We start from the raw sequence: 21,322 nt of genomic DNA, 5'->3' as shown, positions 1-21,322 counted from the left end.
ATCCACTCTATCCAGGCCTTTCACTATTCGGTGACGTTTCAATGAGGTACCCGCTCATCCTTCTAAACTCCAGCGAGTACAGGCCCAGCGCCGACAAACGCTCATCGTACGCGCAAGATGGCGGCTCCTCGCGGGAGCGGCCTCTGCAGTCCGTCTGTCGTTGTAACATTTTTTTTGTCGGGTTGTAGTTTATATATTGTTTTTAACTGTGTATATGTGGGGGGGGGGACGGGGGACTTTTAAATCTCTTCCCTTCCGTTGCCGTTGGGGGCTAGCACCGTGGAGCGGCCTCCAGCCGGGGTCCCCAGTCACGGAGCCTGCGGACTCACCACCGTGGAGCTGGCCGGCTTCGGAGCGTGGGGGAGCGCTGTGGTGCGAGCCGACTCCGGAGCTTCGGAGGCACCGGCCGCAGGTGGACGGTGGCATCGTGGGAGACGGCGGGTCCCTAGTGGGAGACCGCTTTTCGGAGCTCCCGCAAACGGCAACTTCCTCCCCGCGGCCCGGAACAGCGGAGTTGAAAACGGGACTTGCCATCGCCCGCAGCGGGGGGGGCTTCAACATCGGGAGAAGAATGGAAAACAGGGGAGAGACAATGACTTTGCCTTCCACCACAGTGAGGAGGAGATTCACTGTGATGGATGTTTTGTGTAAGTTGTGTTAAGTGTGTGTCATGGTATTTTTTCCCCTCGTTGTATGTCTGCAGAAACCACATTTCGTTTGAACTTCATTTGAGGTTCAAATGACAATAAATGGTGTGGTATTGTATTGTATCGTACGTTAGTTAACCCACTCGCCCCTGGGACGGTTCGTGTAAACCTCCCCTGGGACCCCCTCTCTCTCCAGAGCCGGCACCGTCCTTCCCCAGATATGGGGCGCAGTATCTGAGTTGTATTAGTTGATGTACCTGTTGCAGTTGATGCCTCTCCCTCACACGACATCTCATCGCTGCTCTCTCTGCCTTTCGCTGCGCAAACTCCTCATCCCGTCTCCTCCTGAAACCAGAAAGACAGGAGCAGGAGTAGAGGCCATTCGGCCCTTCGAGCGCTAGTTGGCACCGCCGTTCAATGTGATCACGGCTGATCATCCACAAGGCAGTGCAACGAGACCTGGGTGTCATGGTACACCAGTCATTGAAAGTAGGCATGCAGGTGCAGCAGGCAGTGAAGAAAGCGAATGGTATGTTAGCATTCATAGCAAAAGGATTTGAGTATAGGAGCAGGGAGGTTCTACTGCAGTTGTACAGGGTCTTGGTGAGACCACACCTGGAGTATTGCGTGCAGTTTTGGCCTGTTGGCCTTCATAACAAGAGGAGTTGAGTATAGGAGCAAAGAGGTCCTTCTGCAGTTGTACAGGGTCTTGGTGAGACCACACCTGGAGTATTGCGTACAGTTTTGGCCTGTTGGCCTTCATAACAAGAGGAGTTGAGTATAGGAGCAAAGAGGTCCTTCTGCAGTTGTACAGGGTCTTGGTGAGACCACACCTGGAGTATTGCGTACAGTTCTGGTCTCCTAATCTGAGGAAAGACATTCTTGCCATAGAGGGAGTACAGGGAAGGTTCACCAGACTGATTCCTGGGATGGCAGGACTTTCATATGAAGAAAGACTGGATAGACTCGGCTTGTACTCGCTAGAATTTAGAAGATCGAGGGGGGATCTTATAGAAACTTACAAAATTCTTAAGGGGTTGGACAGGCTAGATGCAGGAAGATTGTTCCCGATGTTGGGGAAGTCCAGGACAAGGGGCCACACACAGTTTAAGGATAAGGGGGAAATCTTTTAGGACCGAGATGAGAAAAACATTTTTCACACAGCGAGTGGTGAATCTGTGGAATTCTCTGCCATAGAAGGTAGTTGAGGCCAGTTCATTGGCTATATTTAAGAGGGAGTTAGATGTGGCCCTTGTGGCTAAAGGGATCAGGGGGTATGGAGAGAAGGCAGGGATGGGATACTGAGTTGGATGATCAGCCATGATCATATTGAATGGTGATGCAGGCTCGAAGGGCCGAATGGCCTCTACTCCTGCACCTATTGTCTATGTTTCTATGTAATCAGTAACCCCGTTCTTGCTTTCTCCCCATATCCCCTCATTCCGTTAGCCCCAAGAGCTAAATCTAACTCTCTCTTGAAAACATCCAGCAAATCGGCCTCCACTGCCTTCTGTGGCAGAGAATCCCACAGATTCACCACTCTCTGGGTGAAGAAGTCTTTCCTCATCTCCGCCGGTCGGGAGTGGGCGATGTGAGGAACTACAGGCGCTGAGCATTTGCGCAAAGCACAAAGTGCTGGAGTAACTCAGTGGCGCAGCAGGTAGAGCCAGAGACGCGGGTTCGATCCTGACTACGGGTGCTACGGGCATCTGAAAATTGTCCCTAGTGTGTGTAGGATCGTGTTAGTGTCCCGGGGATCGCTGGCCGACATGGACTCAGTGGGCCGAAGGGCCTGTTTCCACGATATATCTCTAACGTATAAAGTGGGTCAGGCAGCATCTGTGTGGAGAACATGGATAGGTGACGTTTCACAGAGTGCCGGAGTAACTCAGCGGGTCAGGCAGCATCTGTGGAGAACATGGATAGGTGACATTTCACAGAGTGCTGGAGTAACTCAGCGGGTACAGCAGCATCTATGGAGCTAAGGAAATAGGCAACGTTTCGGGCCGAAACCCTTCCGGGTTTCGACCCGAAACGTTGCCTATTTCCAGAAGGGTTTCGGCCCGAAACGTTGCCTATTTCCTTAGCTCCATAGATGCTGCTGCACCATAACTCAGTGGGTCAGGCAGCATCTGTGTGGAGAACATGGATAGGTGACGTTTCACACAGAGTGCTGGAGTAACTCAGCGGGTCAGGCAGCATCTGTGTGGAGAACATGGATAGGTGACGTTTCACACAGAGTGCTGGAGTAACTCAGCGGGTCAGGCAGCATCTGTGTGGAGAACATGGATAGGTGACGTTTCACAGAGTGCTGGAGTAACTCAGCGGGTCAGGCAGCATCTGTGGAGAACATGGATAGGTGACGTTTCGATTCAGAGCTGACTCATCTTTAGTGGATCTTACACTTATAGTTTGATATTTTTATTGATGGCCTTTTATTAATTCAATTTATGGCCTTTTAAGAAGTTCATTATTCAGTTGACTGCAACTTGTCCACGGCAGTGTGCGAGACTCCTGACTGGCCCCCCGATAAAGGGACCACATCACCACCCCCGATCCTGGCCTCTCTCCACTGGCTCCCTGTGTGGTTCCGTATACATTTCAAGACCCTCCTCCATGTCTACAAAGCCCTCCTACATTAGCTTGCCCTGCCCCCACCCACATAAAAAGTCTGCTCACCCACCACTCCAACTCCAGGCCCTTCAGATCGGCCGACTTGGGGCTGCTGAATATCCCGCGGTCTAGGCATAAGCTCAGGGGCGATCGACCAGGCCTTTGCGGTTGCAGCTCCTAGACTGTGGAACAGCAGCATCCCCCTTCCCATCAGAACGAACAGCCCCCTCCATCGACTCCTTTAAGTCAAGACTAAAGACTCATCTATACTCCCAAGCCTTTCCTGACGTCCTCTGAGTGAGGGCTACATGTATATATGTATGTAGTCTGTTTTGTTGTGCTATTCTTATAACAAATGTTAAGCACCTTGGCCAACGAGAGTTGTTTTTTAAATGTGCTATATAAATAAATGTGACTTGGCTTGTTGATGGTACAATACTTGCCCACTCCGACCACGCCAAGAGTCTTACCGAGGAGAGTTTTATTGTCGTGTGCCCCAGATAGGACAATGACATTCCTGCTTGCTGCAGCACAACAGAATATGTAAACATAATACAGAACAGGAGACGAAAGTTCAATGTGTCTATAGACCGTATATCTCTATATTACTAAAAGTCTGTTCTTGACCGCTTTTGGCCCACTGTGCTGCGATTTCCGAGAGAACGCCGCCGTCATTTTTGGCCACCTCGCTCAGAGCCCCCCCCCCTCCGCCTTCCGGGACCGGAGGATTTTTCCCATCGATGAGAATGCCAATTTAAAAAAAAACATTAACATCTCTCTGATTTTTCCCATCGATGAAAAATCAGAGAGATATTAATGTTTTTTTTAAAATTGCCATTCTCTCTGCTGCCCCCGCTGGCGGCAGGGGGGAGGGACTATAAAACCCGGAAGTGTAGTCCCTCACTCGGACTCTGCCAGACCCAGGAAGCGAGAGGGTCGCGGCTCTCTAAGTTGCGAATCACACTGAACGCACGTCAACTCCACGGTGAGTCCCCTCGATGCGGCTGTAAAGTGGCTGCAGCCCAATTGTTTGCCTCGCCTTTAAAAAGTGCACCAGACTCTTATTGTTCAGAAGGTACACAAAAATGCTGGAGAAACTCAGCGGGTGCAGCAGCATCTATGGAGCGAAGGAAATAGGCAACGTTTCGGGCCGAAACCCTTCTTCAGACTGATAGGGGGTGGGGGGGGGGGGAGAAGGAAGGAAAAAGGGAGGGGGAGGCGCCCGAGGGCGGATGGGAGGGTGGGAGGAGACAGCTCGAGGGTTAAGGAAGGGGAGGAGACAGCAAGGGCTAGCAAAACTGGGAGAATTCAACGTTCATGCCATCCGGACGCAAGCAACCCAGGCGGAATATGAGGTGCTGTTACTCCAATTTCCGGTGTTGCTCACTCTGTCAATGGAGGAGACCCAGGACAGAGAGGTCGGATTGGGAATGGGAGGGGGAGTTGAAGTGCTGAGCCACCGGGAGTTCAGGTAGGTTATTGCGGACTGAGCGGAGGTGTTCGGTGAAACGATCGCCCAACCTCCGCTTAGTCTCCCCGATGTAGATCAGCTGACATCTAGAGCAGCGGATGCAGTAGATGAGGTTGGAGGGAGATACAGGTGAGCCTTTGTCGCACCTGGAACGACTGCTTGGGTCCTTGAATGGAGTCGAGGGGGGAGGTGAAGGGACAGGTGTTGCATCTCTTGCGGTTGCAACGGAAAGTGCCCGGGGAGGGGGTGGTACGGGAGGGGGATTGTTATTGTTCAGAGTTTGTTTGAAGTTGTGTTTAACAGCCTGATGGCTGTGGGGAAGTAGCTATTCCTGAACCTGGTCGTTGCAGATTTCAGGCTCCTGTACCTTCTACCTGAAGGCAGCGGGGAGATGAGTGTGTGGCCAGGATGGTGTGGGTCCTTGATGATGCTGCCAGCCTTTTTGAGGCAGCAACTGCGATGTCCCATCTACACTAGTCCCACCTGCTAGTATTTGGCACCTTTGTTTAGGTGACCTTCTTGCACTGAGTCGAGCCCAACTTGCCATGTGATTTGAGTAGAGGTTCTTCTGCAGTTGTACAGGGCTCTGGTGAGACCACATCTGGAGTATTGTGTACAGTTTTGGTCTCCTAATTTGAGGAAGGACATCCTTGTGATTGAGGGAGCCCAGCGTAGGTTCACCAGATCGATCCCTGGGATGGCGGGATTGTCATATGAGGAAAGATTGAAAAGACTAGGCTTGTATTCACTGGAGTTTAGAAGGATGAGGGGGTTCTCTTATAGAAACATATAAAATTATAAAAGGACTGGACAAGCTAGATGCAGGAAAGATGTTCCCAATGTTGGGCGAGTCCAGAACCAGGGGCCACACACAGTCTTAGAATAAAGGGGAGGCCATTTAAGACAGAGGTGAGAAAAAACTTTTTCACCCGGAGTTGTGAATTTGTGGAATTCCCTGCCACAGAGGGCAGTGGAGGCCAAGTCACTGGATGGATTTAAGAGAGAGTTAGATAGAGCTCTAGGGGCTGGTGGAGTCAAGGGATGTGGGGAGAAGGCAGGCACGGGTTATTGATTGGGGACGATCAGCCACGATCACAATGAATGGCGGTGCTGGCTCGAAGGGCCGAATGGCCTCCTCCTGCACCTATTGTCTATGTTTCTATGGGGTACAGCGAAGTGTTGCATGCTATCCAGTCAGCGGAAAGACTGTAGATGATTACAATCAATTACTTCAGACTGAAGCTCTTGTTTAAGAAGGAACTGCAGGTGCTGGAAAAATCGAAGGTAGACAAAAATGCTGGAGAAACTCAGCGGGTGAGGCAGCATCTATGGAGCGAAGGAAATAGGCAACATTTCGCTTGGGCAGTTTACACCCCAGCGGTATGAACATTGACTTCTCCAATTTCAGGTATTCCCTTATTTCTCCCTCTTTCCCCTACCCTTCCCAGCTCTCCCACAGCCCACTGTCTCCGCCCCACATCGGTCTGAAGAAGGGTCTCGACCCGAAACGTCGCCTATTTCCTTCGCTCCATAGATGCTGCCTCACCCGCTGAGTTTCTCCAGCACTTTTCTCTACTTCAGACTGAGTGAGGTTGGTTTGTGTGATGGCTATAGACAATAGGCAACAGGTGCGGGAGGAGGCCATTCGGCCCTTCAAGCCAGCACCGCCATTCATTGTGATCATCCCCAATCAGTACCCCGTTCCTGCCTTCTCCCCGTATCCCCTGACTCTGCTATCTTTAAGAGCCCTATCTAGCTCTCTCTTGAAAGCATCCAGAGAACCGGCCTCCACCAGAGGCAGAGAATTCCACAGACTCACAACTCTCACTGTGAGAAATTTTTTTTTCTTCTCATCGCCGTTCGAAATGGCCGACCCCTTATTCTTAAACTGTGTGTGTGTGTGTGTGTGTGTGTGTGTGTGTGTGTGTGTGTGTGTGTGTGTGTGTGTGTGTGTGTGTGTGTGTGTGTGTGTTTGTGTGTGTGTGTGTGTGTGTGTGTGGCCCCTGGTTCTGGACTCCCCCAACATCGGGAACATGTTTCCTGCCTCTAGCGTGTCCAAACCCTTAACAATCTCATATATGTTTCAATGAGATGCCCTCTCATCCTTCTAAACTCCACAGAGTGTACAAGCCCAGCCGCTCCACATTCTCTCAGCGTACGACAGTGGCAAGAGGGAGAGGGCACTTCTTCCTTGCTCCCCTCCACACCCCCACCCCTCCCCCCCAAGTTTGCTCCCCGCCCCTCCCCCCACTTGCCTCTCCTGCTCCAGCTCCTGCACATGTATCCGATACTCTTCGTGGGTCAGTCTCGCTGCGGGCTCGCTCCCCGACCTCCTCCCCTCGGGCTGAGGGGCAAGGCAGCACCCCATCCACGAGGCTGGCCCTCCCATCCCCAGCCTGGCCACGGAGCCCATCGCTGAGAGCAGGGGGGGGGGGCCGGGAATCGAACCTGGATCCGGGAGAGAAAGACCCAGCAGTCACACACACACACAGCTGGAACCCCCCCCCCCCCCCTCCCTTCCCTCATCTGTCCACAGGGGGTGCATTAATTTAGTTTATTTCAGAGATACAGCACGGAATCAGGCCCTTCGGCCCAGCGATCCCCGCACACTAATACTATCCCCCCCCACACACACACTAGGGGACAATTTACATTCACACCAAGCCAATAAACCTGCAAACACGCACTTCATGCCTTTGTGGAGAGTGCGGGAGGAAACCCGGAGCGCCCGGAGAAAACCCACGCAGGTCACGGGGAGAAAAGGTGCAAACTCCGTACAGACAGCGCCCGCAGTCGGGATCGAACCCGGGTCTCTGGCGTCGTGAGGCAGCAGCTCTCCCCTCTGTGCCACCGGTAGTTTATTGTCACGTGTACCGAGGTACAGTGGAAAGATGCCGTGTTGCGTGCTAACCAGTCAGCGGAAATACTTGTTATTGTGATCTGGGCTGAGGTTACTGAGTGATACAGTGTGGAAACAGGCCCTTCGGCCCAACTTGCCCAGCCTAGCCAACATGCCCCATCTACACTAGTCCCACCTGCCTGCGTTTGGTCCATATCCCTCCAAACCTGTCTTATCCATATACCTGTCTAACTGTTTCTTAAACGTTGGGATAGTCCCAGCCTCAACTACCTCCTCCGGCAGCTCGTTCCATACACCTACAAAAAGTTACCCCTCAGATTCCTATTAAATCTTTTCCCCTTCACCTTGAACCCGTGTCCTCTGGTCCTCGATTCCCCTACTCTGGGCAAAATGCTTTCACTCTGTCTATTCCCCCTCGTGATCTAGTCCACCTCTATAAGATCACCCCTCATCCTCCTGCACTCCAAGGTATAGAGTCCCAGCCTCCTCAACCACGGTAGCTCAGGGCCTCGAGTCCTGGCAATATCCTCGCAAACCTTCTCCGCACCCTTTCCAGCACCTTTAGTTTCTGCTTTACAGTGGCAGACACCCGGGTTCGATCCCGACTACGGGTGCTGCCTGTACGGAGTTTGCACGTTCACCCCGTCACCCGAGTTGCTTTTTTCCCCCGAGATCCGTTTTCTCCCACACTCCACAAAGACGTACATGTTTGTAGGTTAATAGTCTTGGTATGAAAGGGACAGCGCAGAGGGATTTTCACTGTGTGTGTGAGAGAAGGAACTGCAGATGCTGGTTTAAACCGAAGATGGACACAAAGTGCTGGAGTAACTCAGCGGGACAGGCAGCATCTCTGGAGTGAAGGAATGGGTGACGTTTCTGGCCGAGACCCTTCTTCAGACTGAGTCAGGGGAGGGGGAAACGAGAGATATAGATGATGATGTAGATATATATAATAATAATAATAATAATAATAATGGATGGGATTTATATAGCGCCTTTCTAATACTCAGTCACACTCGGTGGTGGTAAGCTACTTCTGTAGCCGCAGCTGCCCTGGGGCAGACTGACGGAAGCGTGGCTGCCAATCTGCGCCTACGGCCCCTCCGACCACCACCAATCACTCACACACATTCACACACAGGCAAAGGTGGGTGAAGTGTCTTGCCCAAGGACACAACGACAGTATGCACTCCAAGCGGGGTTCGAACCGGCTACCGGCATATAATGAATACAAGATAAGAAAAAAAGTCACAATGGAAACAGGCCATTGTTATCCGTTTGTTGGATGGGAACAAGAAGCTGGTGTGACGTTTGTTGGGTGAGAACTACAAGCTGGTGTGACGTTTGTTGGATGGGAACGAGAAGCTGGTGTGACGTTTGTTGGATGGGAACAAGAAGCTGGTGTGACGTTTGCTGGATGAGAACTAGAAGCTGGTGTGACGTTTGTTGGATGGTAACAAGAAGCTGGTGTGACGTTTGTTGGATGGGAACGAGAAGCTGGTGTGACGTTTGTTGGATGGGAACGAGAAGCTGGTGTGACGTTTGTTGGATGGGAACAAGAAGCTGGTGTGACGTTTGTTGGATGGGAACGAGAAGCTGGTGTGACGTTTGTTGGATGGGAACGAGAAGCTGGTGTGACGTTTGTTGGATGGGAACAAGAAGCTGGTGTGACGTTTGTTGGATGGGAACGAGAAGCTGGTGTGACTCTTGTTGGATGGGAACAAGAAGCTGGTGTGACGTTTGTTGGATGGGAACAAGAAGCTGGTGTGACGCTTGTTGGATGGGAACAAGAAGCTGGTGCGACTTGGGTGGGGGAGGGATGAAATGGGTGATTGCTGGAACATTCGGTTTAGTTTGGAGATACAGTGCAGAAACAGGCCCTTCGGCCCATCGAGTCCGCACCGACCAGCCATCCCCGCACACCATCTTCCCCGCACACGCACTCGGGACAATTTGAAGTTATACCAAACCAATTAGCCTACAAACCAGCACGTCTTTGTGGAGTGTGGGAGGAAACCCACGCGGTCACAAAGGGGAAACGTGCAAACTCCGTACAGACAGCACCTCAGGTCGGGATCAAACCCGGGTCACCGGCGCTGTGAGGCAGCAACTCTACCGCTGCGCCAACGTGATACCCTTTGTATGGAAAATAATCTTAGAGTGTGTTAACAATGAATATATGAGACAATAACCCCACTCTCACCATCGACGGCACCACTGTCTCCCCATCTCCCCAGGCCCGCAACCTTGGCGTGATCTTTGATTCCACCCTCTCCCTTGAGCCTCACATCCGCCATGTCATTAAAACCTCCTTCTTTCATCTCCGCAACATCGCCAAACTCAGACCCTCTCTCACACCTCCCGCTGCTGAAAGACTCATCCATGCCTTCATCTCCTCCCGACTGGACTACTGCAACTCACTTCTCCTTGGCATCAGCACCACCTACATCAACCGACTCCAACTGGTCCAGAACGCAGCCGCCCGACTCATCACCCACACCAAATCCTGGCATCACATCACTCCAGTCGTCAAACAACTTCACTGGCTTCCCATCTCCCACCGGATCACCTACAAAATCCTGGTCCTCACCTACAAAGCCCTCCACCATCTGCCCCCCCCCCATATCTCACTGACCTCCTCTCCCCCTACCAACCCTCACGGTCCCTCAGATCCACATCAGCCGGTCTCCTCTCCATCCACGAATCCAACCTCCGCAGTTTTGGGGACAGAGCCTTCTCCAGGGCAGCTCCCAGGCTCTGGAACTCCCTCCCCCAACTGATCCGCAATTCCGTGTCCCTCACCATCTTCCAGTCCCGCCTCAGGACCCATCTCTTCACCTCTGCCTATCCTTAGCCCCACGTCCCCCTCCATTTTCATCTGTGCTTGAATTGCCTCATATTGTGTTTTGTATTGAATTCTGTCTTTAGTTTGTGTACTAGTCATGTCTCTACTATTTATTTCATTCCCCTTACATGTTTTTCCTCTACTTGCTAAATTTTTGTAAGGTGTCCTTGAGACTCTTGAAAGGCGCCCATAAATAAAATGTATTATTATGTTGACGTTAGGCCACTGCTGCTGCTGTGAAGGAACTCAATGCTGTCACATATCTGTGCAACACCCAGAGTTACAGATGGGGCCAGCCAACTCACCTGCGTAAAGATCACCGCTCCGAGTCTCCCTTCCTTCCTTCCTTCCTCCCCCCCCTGTGGCAATTCCACAAGTCTAACGGGGCCAACGTCCTTCTTCACGCTGCCGATCCCTTCTCCTCCTCCTCCGAAGCTTCGAGACAGCTCCGTGCAAATCCATTCCAATCCGTTCAGCGCGGATTATCCCATTACGCACTGGAAGCTGACCCGATTATTCTGCTCAGACGCCTGGGCCCCTTCGTGGTTGGTCGGCACCACCCCCCCAGTTTTGGGCCTCGTGTACGGGACAAGTAAATGCCCCCCCGTCCCACTTAGGAAACTTTTAACGGAAACCTCTGGAGACTTTGCGCCCCACCCAAGGTTTCCGTGCGGTTCCCGTCAGTCTCCCTACCTGCAACCTCCAGGAACCTTGGGTGGGGGCGCAGTCTCCAGAGGTTTCCTAAGTGGGACAGGGACGACAGATGGCACAATGGGCTAAGTGTTCGGCTGGCAACCGGAAGGTAGCCGGTTCGAATCCCGCTTGGAGTGCATACTGTCGTTGTGTCCTTGGGCAAGACACTTCACCCCCCTTTGCCTGTGTGTGAATGTGTGAGAGTGATTGGTGGTGGTCGGAGGGGCCGTAGGCGCGGATTGGCAGCCACGCTTCCGTCAGTCTGCCCCAGGGCAACTGTGGCTACAGAAGTAGCTTACCACCACCGAGTGTGACTGAGGAGTGAATGAATAATGAGATGTAAAGCGCCTTGAGTATTAGAAAGGCGCTATATAAATCCCATCCATTATTATTATTATAAGTGTGTGCAGGGATCGCTGGTCGGCATGGACTCAGTGGGCTGAAGGGCCACGTTTCCACGCTGTATCTCTATATTAACTAACTCCACACCCGACTGATATGATGAAAGAATGGGTCGACTGGGCTTGTATTCACTGGAATTTAGAAGGATGAGAGGGTATCTGAGAGAAACATGTAACATTTCATAAGGGATTGGACAGGCTAGATGCAGGAAAAATGTTACTGATGTTAGCAGAGTCCAGAACCAGGGGTCACACAGTTTAAGAATAAGGTGTTTAAGAAGGAACTGCAGATGCTGGAAAATCGAAGGTACACAAAAAAGCTGGAGAAACTCAGCGGGTGCAGCAGCATCTATGGAGCGAAGGAAAAAGGCAACATTTCGGGCCGAAACCCTTCTTCAGTTTAAGAATAAGGGGTTGGCCATTTCAGACTGAGATGAGGAAAAACATTTTCACCCAGAGTTGTGAATTCTCTGCCACAGAAGGCCAATTCATTGGAGTTTTCGAGAGTTAAGATTTAGCTCTTAGGGTTAATGGAACCAAGGGATATGGGGAGAAAGAGGAAGAGTGATTCCAAGGGGAGTAAGGGGCAACCGTGGCTGACAAGGGAAGTTAGGGATGGAATAAAACTAAAGGGTGTATGTACAACATCCCAGAGTAGCGGGAAGCGAGAGGATTGGGAAACTTTCAAAGGACAACAGAAGCTAACAAAGACGGCAATACGGGGTGAAAAGATAAAGTACGAGGGTAAGCTGGCCAAGAATATAAAGGATGGTAATAGCTTCTTTAGGTATGTTAAGAGAAAAAGATTAGTAAAGACAAATGTGGGTCCCTTGAAGGCAGAAATAGGTGAACTTATTATGGGGAACAAGGAAATGGCAGAAGAGTTGCAGGTACTTTGATTCTGTCTTCACTAAGGAAGACACAAACAATCTCCCAGATGTACTGGAGGACAGATCGTCTATGGAGACAGAGGAACTGAAAGACATTTGCATTAGGCAAGAGATAGCATTGGGTAAACTGATGGGACTGAAGGCTGATAAATCCCCAGGGCCTGATGGTCTGCGTGCCTGGGTACTCAAGGAGGTGGCTCTAGAAACCGTGGACGCATTGGTGATCATTTTCCAATGCTCTATAGACTCAGGATCAGTTCCTGTGGATCGGAGGGCAGCTAATGTTATCCCACTATTTCAAGAAAGGAGCGAGAGGGAAAACTGGGAATTGTAGACCAGTTAGCCCGACATCGGTGGTGGGGAAGTTGCTGGAATCAATTATTAAAGAATAACGGCACATTTGGATAGCAGTAAAAGGATTTGTCCAAGTCAGCATGGATTTATGAAGGGGAAATCCTGCTTGACTAATCTTTTGGAATTTGAGGATGTGACAAGTAAAATGGATGAAGGAGAGCCAGTGGATGTGGTGTATCTGGACTTTCAGAAAGGCTTTGATATGGTCCCACATAGGAGATTAGTGCACTTGGTACTAGGGGGAAGGTATTGACATGGATAGAGAATTGGTTGGAAGACAGGAAACAAAGAGTAGGAATAAACGGATCCGTCAGAATGGCAGGCAGTGACTAGTGGGGTACCGCAAGGCTCGGTGCTGGGACTACGACTATTTACAATATATATATTGATCTAGATGATGGGTTTAAAAGTAACACCAGCAAGTTTGCAGATGACACAAAGCTGGGTGGCAATGTGAACTGCAATGATGATGCTAGGAGGTTGCAGGGTGACTTGGACAGGTTGAGTGAGTGGGCAGATGCGGTATAATGTAGATAAATGCGAGGTTATCCACTTTGGCAGCTAGAACAAGGAGGCAGATTACTATCTTATTGGTGTCAGATTAGGAAAAAGGGAAGTGCAACAAGACCTGGGGGTCCTTGTACACCAGTCACTGCAAGTACACATACAGGTTCAGCAGGCAGTGAAGAAAGCTAATGGCATGTTGGCCTTCATTACGAGAGGATTTGAGTATAGGAGTAAAGAGGTTCTTCTGCAGCTGTACAGGGCCCTGGTGAGACCAAATCTGGAGTATTGTGTGCAGTTTTGGTTTCCTAATTTGAGGAAGGACGTCCTTGTGATTGAGGCAGTGCAGCGTAGGTTCACCAGGTTAATCCCCGGGATGGCGGGACTGTCATATGAGGAAAGACTGGGCTTGTATTCACTGGAATTTAGAAGGATGAGAGGGCATCTAATAGCAACATATAAAATTATAGAAGGACTGGACAAGCTAGATGCAGGAAAAATGTTCCCAATGTTGGGGGAGTCCAGAACCAGGGGGCAGTCTAAGAATAAAGAACAGGCCATTTAAGGCTGAGGTTAGTGTGCGGGGATCGCTGGTCAGCTCGGATGCGATGGGCCGAAGGGCCAGTTTCCGCACTGTATCTCTAAATACTGGAGTTTAGAAGAATGAGGGGGATCTTATAGAAACATATAAAATTATGAAAGGACTGGACAAGCTAGATGCAGGAAAAATGTTCCCAATGTTGGGCGAGTCCAGAACCAGGGGCCACACACAGTCTTAGAATAAAGGGGAGGCCATTTAAGACTGAGGTGAGAAAAAACTTTTTCACCCAGAGAGTTGTGAATTTGTGGAATTCCCTGCCACAGAGGGCAGTGGAGGCCAAGTCACTGGATGGATTTAAAAGAGTTAGATAGAGCTCTAGGGGCTAGTGGAATCAAGGGATATGGGGAGAAGGCAGGCACAGGTTACTGATTGGGGACGATCAGCCATGATCACAATCCGATTATCTAGAGCATGCCCGCTGAAGTTGTGTAAACGAGATGGAAGCCAAGATTCGTGGCATAGAGGCTGTGGTGGTCACCATGAATGTGTGTGTGTGTGGGGGGGGGGGGTCTCTCCACCATTCAACACTACCTGTAGCTGGCTCAAAGGGCCGAATGGCCTCCTCCTGCAGCTATTTTTTTAATGAGAAAGCAGGCACAGGGTACTGACTCTGAATGATCAGCCATGATCATATTGAACGGCGGTGCTGACTCGAGGGGTGGTGCGCCTATTGTCTGTGTATCTCTGACCCCCACCTCCTCCTGCCCCTGCTCAAAGGGTCGAACGGCCTCCGCCTGCAGCTATTTTCTATGTATCTAAAGCCCTTCTTCCCCCCCTCCCTTGCCACCGACCTAGCGCAGGGTAACACTGAGAGAGATAGGATCTCTCTCTCTCTCTCCGCCCCCCCCCTCTCCTCCCACCAGTCCAGTCCCACACAAGACAATACAAAGATTTTATTTTATATAGATATATATATAAAAAAACACATGTCCAATAAACCTATTTTAAACCATCACAAAAAAAAAAGCACCTAACCTCTGACGTCTGTCCGTCAGTCTGTCCCCCCCATCCGATTATCTAGAGCATGCCCGCTGAAGTTGTGTAAACGAGATGGAAGCCAAGATTCGTGGCACAGAGGCTGTGGTGGTCACCATGAATGTGTGTGTGTGTGTGGGGGGGGGGGGTCTCTCCACCATTTAACACTACCTGTAGCTGGGTCAATGGCTTGAGCAGGCGGGGAGTGGGGGGGAATCCCGCCCAAACGCTTCCGATAATTGGGGGAGGGGGAGAGTACCGATTTAGTCCTGTGTGTCTGTGTGTGTGTGTCTCTGTCGGGCAGAGAGGGGAGGGTCAGGGCTGTGTTGAGCAAGAGGTTTTTTTTTGTGGGTGGGGGTGGGAGTAGACCTCACAGTTTACAGGCATGCAAGCCCGCCCAGGCTCAAGAGGCAGCCACCCCCCCATCACACACACACACACACAACCCCACAGTTTGTGCGCCTCTCAACAAACAACAAAAGAAAATGTTTATTTCAGACAGCGTTCACCCCCCCCCCAAATCCTCCGTCATCCCCCGACGATCCAGGCAGTGGTGGAGGGGGCAGGACAGCGAGAGTCCCGGGTCCCAGGCGAGTAGCAGTCAGAAGGAATAAGTTAGGCTAAACAAAATAAAGGATCTTCTTTCTCTCTCTCTCTCTCCCCCTCCCTCTCCCCCCCAAGGTCCCCCCGGCTCTGCTCTGTCTGGGTCATCTGCTGATGTCACGGTTGGAGTCCCAGGGTTTTGTGCTCTTGGGCTCGGCCTTGAGCAGGTCGAAGAAAGGGTGCCGCAGGGCGTCGGCGAGGGTGATGCGCTTGGAGGGCTCGTAGTCCAGCATCCTCTCGATCAGGCCGAACAACTGGCAGTGCTCCTCTGTTTCGGTGATCATGTAACGCTAGGAAAAAGGGACACCGTAGTTTAGTTAACTGTAGAGGTACAGCGCGGAAACAGGCCCTTCGGCCCGGAGAGTCCGTGCCGACCAGCGATCAACCCCGTACACTAGCACTATCCCACACACCAGGGGCGATCTACAATTGGTGAGGGGAAACCGGAGAACCAGGGAACAACGTGCAAACTCCGCACAGGCAGGATCAAAGCATCGTCTCAGGCGCTGTGCGGCAAGCAGCAAGTCGACTAACCGCTGCACCGCCAAAAGGTGGAGTTGGCAAGGTCACAAATGATATAGGGGCAGGCTGAGGGCCACTCGGCTCAAGTCCACTCCGCCATGATTCAATCATGGCTGATTTAAGGCAGAGGTAGATAGATTCTTGTACAGGGGGGGGGGGAGATTCTGCTCCCATCACTTATGACCATATAAGGTAGACAAAAATGCTGGAGAAACTCAGCGGGTGCAGCAGCATCTATGGAGCGAAGGAAATAGGCAACGTTTCGGGACGAAACCCTTCCGGGTTTCGACCCGAAATGTTGCCTATTTCCTTCAGGATTTCGACCTGAAACGTTGCCTGTTTCCTTCAGGATTTCGACCTGAAACGTTGCCTATTTCCTTCAGGATTTCGACCTGAAACGTTGCCTATTTCCTTCCGGGTTTCGACCTGAAACGTTGCCTATTTCCTACAGGATTTCGACCTGAAACGTTGCCTATTTCCTTCAGGATTTCGACCTGAAACGTTGCCTATTCCCTTCGCTCCATAGATGCTGCCGCACCCGCTGAGTTTCTCCAGCATTTTTGTCCACCTTGGATTTTCCAGCATCTGCAGTTCCTACTTCGACACTTATGACCATATGATCGATCTCTCCCTCCAAACCCCCTTCCTCCTGCCTTCTCCCCGTAACTGCCCGACACCGGGGGAGTTGGGAGCAGAGGAGACTGGGGGAGACGGAAGCAGGCAACCCGGGGGACCGAGGGGAAGGGGAAGCAAGGCCGGAAACAGATATCTGGGCCCACACAGAAGCCAGCATGCACTCACTTTCAATGGCTTGCAGTTCTCCCGCACGTATCTTCCAGCCGAGCTGTTGTCATCCCAGTCCAGGCGGCCATGATAGAAATACTTCTGTTTCCTGTTGAGGGCAAGTCATCAAAACACATTTGAACCGTCTCTCAAACGCCTCATCCCAATCCTTCACTCCCACCTCCCACCGTGACCCCATCAACGGCAATGTCCCCCTCCCCAAACAGTCCCTTCGGCCCAACAAGTCCATGCCCACCATCAATCACCCATACACTAGTTCTACAAGAATAAGGGGTCGGCCATTTAGGACTTGAGATGAGGAAAAACTTTTCCACCCAGAGAGTTGTGGAATTCTCTGCCATAGAAGGCAGTGGAGGCCGATTCACCAGATGCTTGCAAGAGATAGTCAGATTTAGCTCTTGGGGCTAACGGAATCAAGGGGTGTGGGGAGATGGCGGGAACGGGGTACTGATTGTGGATGATCAGCCATGATCATGTTGAATGGCGGTGCTGGCTCGAAGGGCCGAATGGCCGACTCCTGCACTTATTGTCTATATATTGAATGGAGGTGCTGGCTCGAAGGGCCGAATGGCCTACTCCTGCACCTATTGTCTATCATATTGAATGGCGGTGCTGGCTCGAAGGGCCGAATGGCCTACTCCTGCACCTATTGTCTATCATATTGAATGGCGGAGCTGGCTCGAAGGGCCGAATGGCCGACTCCTGCACCTATTGTCTATATATTGAATGGAGGTGCTGGCTCGAAGGGCCGAATGGCCTACTCCTGCACCTATTGTCTATATATTGAATGGAGGTGCTGGCTCGAAGGGCCGAATGGCCTACTCCTGCACCTATTGTCTAAAAGCTTTTCTCGGTACAGGTGACGAGAAGCTGAACCGATCGCTTCCGAGGGGCGCCTCACCTGGTCTTTCGGATCATCCGTGCGGGAATGGGGCCCAGGATCCGCTCCATCATGGCCAGGTGCTCACGGTTGTCGTGGGTCTGCAAACGGAAAGGGATGGGCTTCAGGGAAACTAGGCGCGGGCATCGTGCGTGAACGTACCGGGAGGAGGGCGGGGGCCCGGGGAGTCAAAACTTACCTGGAACAGGGTGAAGCCGAGGTAATATTCAAAGACGATGCAACCGATGCTCCACACGTCACAGGGCTGGGACCAGCCGAGCTCTGCGGGGGGGGGGGGGGGGGGGGGGGGGGACAGGAAGAAACAGCGTTAGACCAACGCAAACAGACCAGACATCAACAAGGCTGAATTTGACTGTCTAATCGACCACCTCGGGAAAGAGAGAACCCTTTTGCAAAAGCACGGCTTGGTGAGGAAGGAAGGACTGCAGAGAGATCTGTTAGAACACAAGTTAAAACAATAACCCTGAGAATGAAGATCGACTGGTTCAGAGTCAGAATGTTACATAGAAAATCGGTGCAAGAGGAGGCCATTCGGCCCTTCGAGTAACCATTAATTGTAATATAACCATATAACAATTACAGCACGGAAACAGGCCATCTCGACCCTTCTAGTCCGTGCCGAACAGACTAATCATGGCTGATCGTCTCCAATCAATAACCCGTCCCCATATCCCTGACTCCACCAGCCCCTAGAGTTCTATCTAACTCTCTCTTAAATCCATCCAGTGACTTGGCCTCCACTGCCCTCTGTGGCAGGGAATTCCACAAATTCACAACTCTCTGGGTGAAAACGCTTTTTTCTCACCTCAGTCTTAAATGGCCTCCCCTTTATTTCATGTAGATTCACTGGATGTTTTCAAGAGATAGTTAGATTTAGCTCTTGGGGCTAATGGAATCGAGGGATATGGGGAGAAGGCAGGAACGGGGGGGTACTGATTGGGGATGATCAGCCATGATCACAGTGAATGGCGGTGCTGGCTTGAAGGGCCGAATGGTCTACTCCTGCACCTATTGTCTATTGTCGTCCAAAAGTCTCAAATGTAATTCCTGTATCTGTTTCCCTGGCAATGCGTTCCAGGCCCCCACCACCCTGTGTGTATTAAAAGTTGCCCCGCACATCTCAATTCATCTTTCCCCCTCTCACCTTAAAGCTACGTTCTTTAGTGTTGGCCATTTCCACCCTGGGGGGAGAAAAGTGTTTAAGAAGGAATTACAGCTGCTGCTTTAAACTGAAGACAGGCACACAAAGCTGGAGTAACTCAGCGGGTCAGGCAGCATCTTTGGAGAACATGAATAGGTGATGTTTCGGCTCGAGACCTTTCTTCAGACAATTCTTTATCTCTCTACATCATTGTCTATATCTCTCCTTTCGCCTTTCCCTCAGTCTGAAGAAGGGCCTCGACCCGCGACGTCACCCGTTGTTTCTCTCCAGCGATGCTGCCTGTCCCGCTGATGTTACCCCAGCTTTTTGTGTCTATCTTCGGTTTAAACCAGCATCTGCAGTTCCTCCCCACACATCACCATAACACCGTTCCCCGATTGGCAAGTCTCCAGGAATAATCTGCTGAGCAAGAGGCACCATGTGTTGATGCCATGTTCAACGTCCACGTTCTAGTTCTAACAAGCCGGGCAAGTCCAGGCAAGTCCCAGGCTGTTGTCGGCCTCCAGCGACTATTCCCTTGGCATTAACCTCTCCCCAATATCCACCTACACCAGTTACTGATAGAACAATAGACAATAGACAATACGTGCAGGAGTAGGCCATTCGGCCCTTCGAGCCAGCACCGCCATTCAATGTGATCATGGCTGATCATCCCCAATCAGTAGCCCGTTCCTGCCTTCTCCCCATATCCCCTGACTCCGCTACTTTTAAGAGCCCTATCTAGCTCTCTCTTGAAAGCATCCAGAGAACCGGCCTCCATCGCCCTCTGAGGCAGAGAATTCCACAGACTCGTCACACACACACACTCAAGGATCAGACACACACAAAGAGCGAAGATAGACACAAAAAAGCTGGAGTAACATCAGCGGGACAGGCAGCATCTCTGGAGAGAAGGAATGGGCGACGTTTCGGGTCCAGACCCTTCTTCAGACTGAGTGTCAGGGGGAGAGGGAAGACTATATACTCTCTATATACTATATACTCTCTAGAATTTAGGAGATTGAGAGGGGATCTTATAGAAACTTACAAAATTCTTAAGGGGTTGGACAGGCTAGATGCAGGAAGATTGCTCCCGATGTTGGGGAAGTCCAGGACAAGGGGTCACAGCTTAAGGATAAGGGGGAAATCCTTTAAAACCGAGATGAGAAGAACTTTTTTCACACAGAGAGTGGTGAATCTCTGGAACTCTCTGCCACAGAGGGTAGTCGAGGCCACAGTTCATTGGCTATATTTAAGAGGGAGTTAGATGTGGCCCTTGTGGCTAAGGGGATCAGAGGGTATGGAGAGAAGGCAGGGATGGGATACTGAGTTGGATGATCAGCCATGATCATATTGAATGGCGGTGCAGGCTCGAAGGGCCGAATGGCCTCTACTCCTGCACCTATTGTCTATGTTTCTATGACTAGAGATGTGGAAGGGCGAGGTGTGAAAACGACAGACGATCAAGGAAATGTCGAGTGGCCCATTGTTGGCTGAGGGGGAAGACCCTTCTTCCTCCCAAACCCATCGGTAACCAGAGGGGAAGCGCTCACCGAGTATGACCTCCGGCGCCCGGTAATGCCGCGTGGAGACGATGGTGCTGTGGTGCTCGTGGTCGAAGGTGGCACTGCCAAAGTCCACCACCCGCGTGGCCGTGTTTTTAACCACTCGCTCCTCTCGCTTCTGCAAAGGAGAGGAATAAAAGTCAAGCTGGCCCGGCGGCCCGCAGCAAGGGGCGGAAGATAACAGGCAACATTGACAAGGGTTTCAAAGTCCCGGCAGCCACAAGGAGACTACTAACGCACACACTCCTACCTTTTCCACGTTACCCACAACCTCGGAGTCAGAATTTACAAAAAGAATGTTCTCGGGTTTAAGGTCAGTGTGAGTGAGCTTGTTCTCATGTAAAACTATTAAAGAGATAAAAGCAAAGGTTAGATAACCACAGGGATCAGTGGCTCCACAGAGCTCAGCAACACAACACTCAAGTTTAGCACGGCATAGCATGGGAACAGGCCATTCGGCCCACTACGTCTATCCTGAGACCAACCACCTGCACATGATCCACATCCCTCAATTCCTGGTACTCGAGTCACAGAGGGACACAGTGTGGAAACAGGCCCTTCGGCCCAACTTGCCCAACAGCTACACTAGTCCCACCTGCCCACATCCCTCCAAACCTGTCCTATCCAAGTACCTGCCTAAATGTTTGTTAAACACTGGGATAGTCCCAACCTCGACTACTTCCTCTGGCAGCTCGTTCCACCCTTTGTGTGAATAAGTTACCCCTCAGGTTCCCATTAAACCTTGTGAGAAAAAGTCACCCCTCAGATTCCTGACATGCCTATTATTCCATGTGCCGATCTAAAAACCTCCTGACCTACAGCGTGTGCCAGGCACCCACCACCCTCTAAATAAAACACTCGCCCCGCTCATCTCCTTTAAACTTCGCCCCTCTCAGTTTAGAACAATAATAATAATAAACCCATCCATTTAT

At 51.2% G+C, this 21,322-nt stretch overlaps 1 protein-coding gene across 3 annotated transcripts in view; it reads right to left on the bottom strand.

Moving 5' to 3' along the window:
- Positions 1 to 14,770: 14,770 nt before the first annotated feature.
- The window catches only part of clk2 (CDC like kinase 2), a 35,687-nt gene continuing 29,135 nt past the window's right edge, over positions 14,771 to 21,322 (bottom strand). The window contains exons 8-13 of one of the 3 annotated variants that reach the window (XM_033015921.1): positions 20,641 to 20,735; positions 20,379 to 20,508; positions 17,863 to 17,945; positions 17,685 to 17,785; positions 16,781 to 16,871; positions 14,771 to 15,747 (exon numbers count right to left, since the gene is read on the bottom strand). In XM_033015921.1, the coding sequence (XP_032871812.1) occupies positions 15,562 to 15,747; positions 16,781 to 16,871; positions 17,685 to 17,785; positions 17,863 to 17,945; positions 20,379 to 20,508; positions 20,641 to 20,735 (686 nt within the window). In that variant the 3' untranslated portion in view covers positions 14,771 to 15,561. The remainder of the gene's footprint in view (positions 15,748 to 16,780; positions 16,872 to 17,684; positions 17,786 to 17,862; positions 17,946 to 20,378; positions 20,509 to 20,640; positions 20,736 to 21,322) is intronic. The other 2 variants (XM_033015922.1, XM_033015923.1) reach the window with 2 other exon arrangements.

This window comes from Amblyraja radiata, chromosome 47 (assembly GCF_010909765.2).
Source record: "Amblyraja radiata isolate CabotCenter1 chromosome 47, sAmbRad1.1.pri, whole genome shotgun sequence".
Taxonomy (NCBI): Eukaryota; Metazoa; Chordata; class Chondrichthyes; order Rajiformes; family Rajidae; genus Amblyraja; species Amblyraja radiata.
This window is presented reverse-complemented; position numbering and strand designations above follow the sequence as displayed.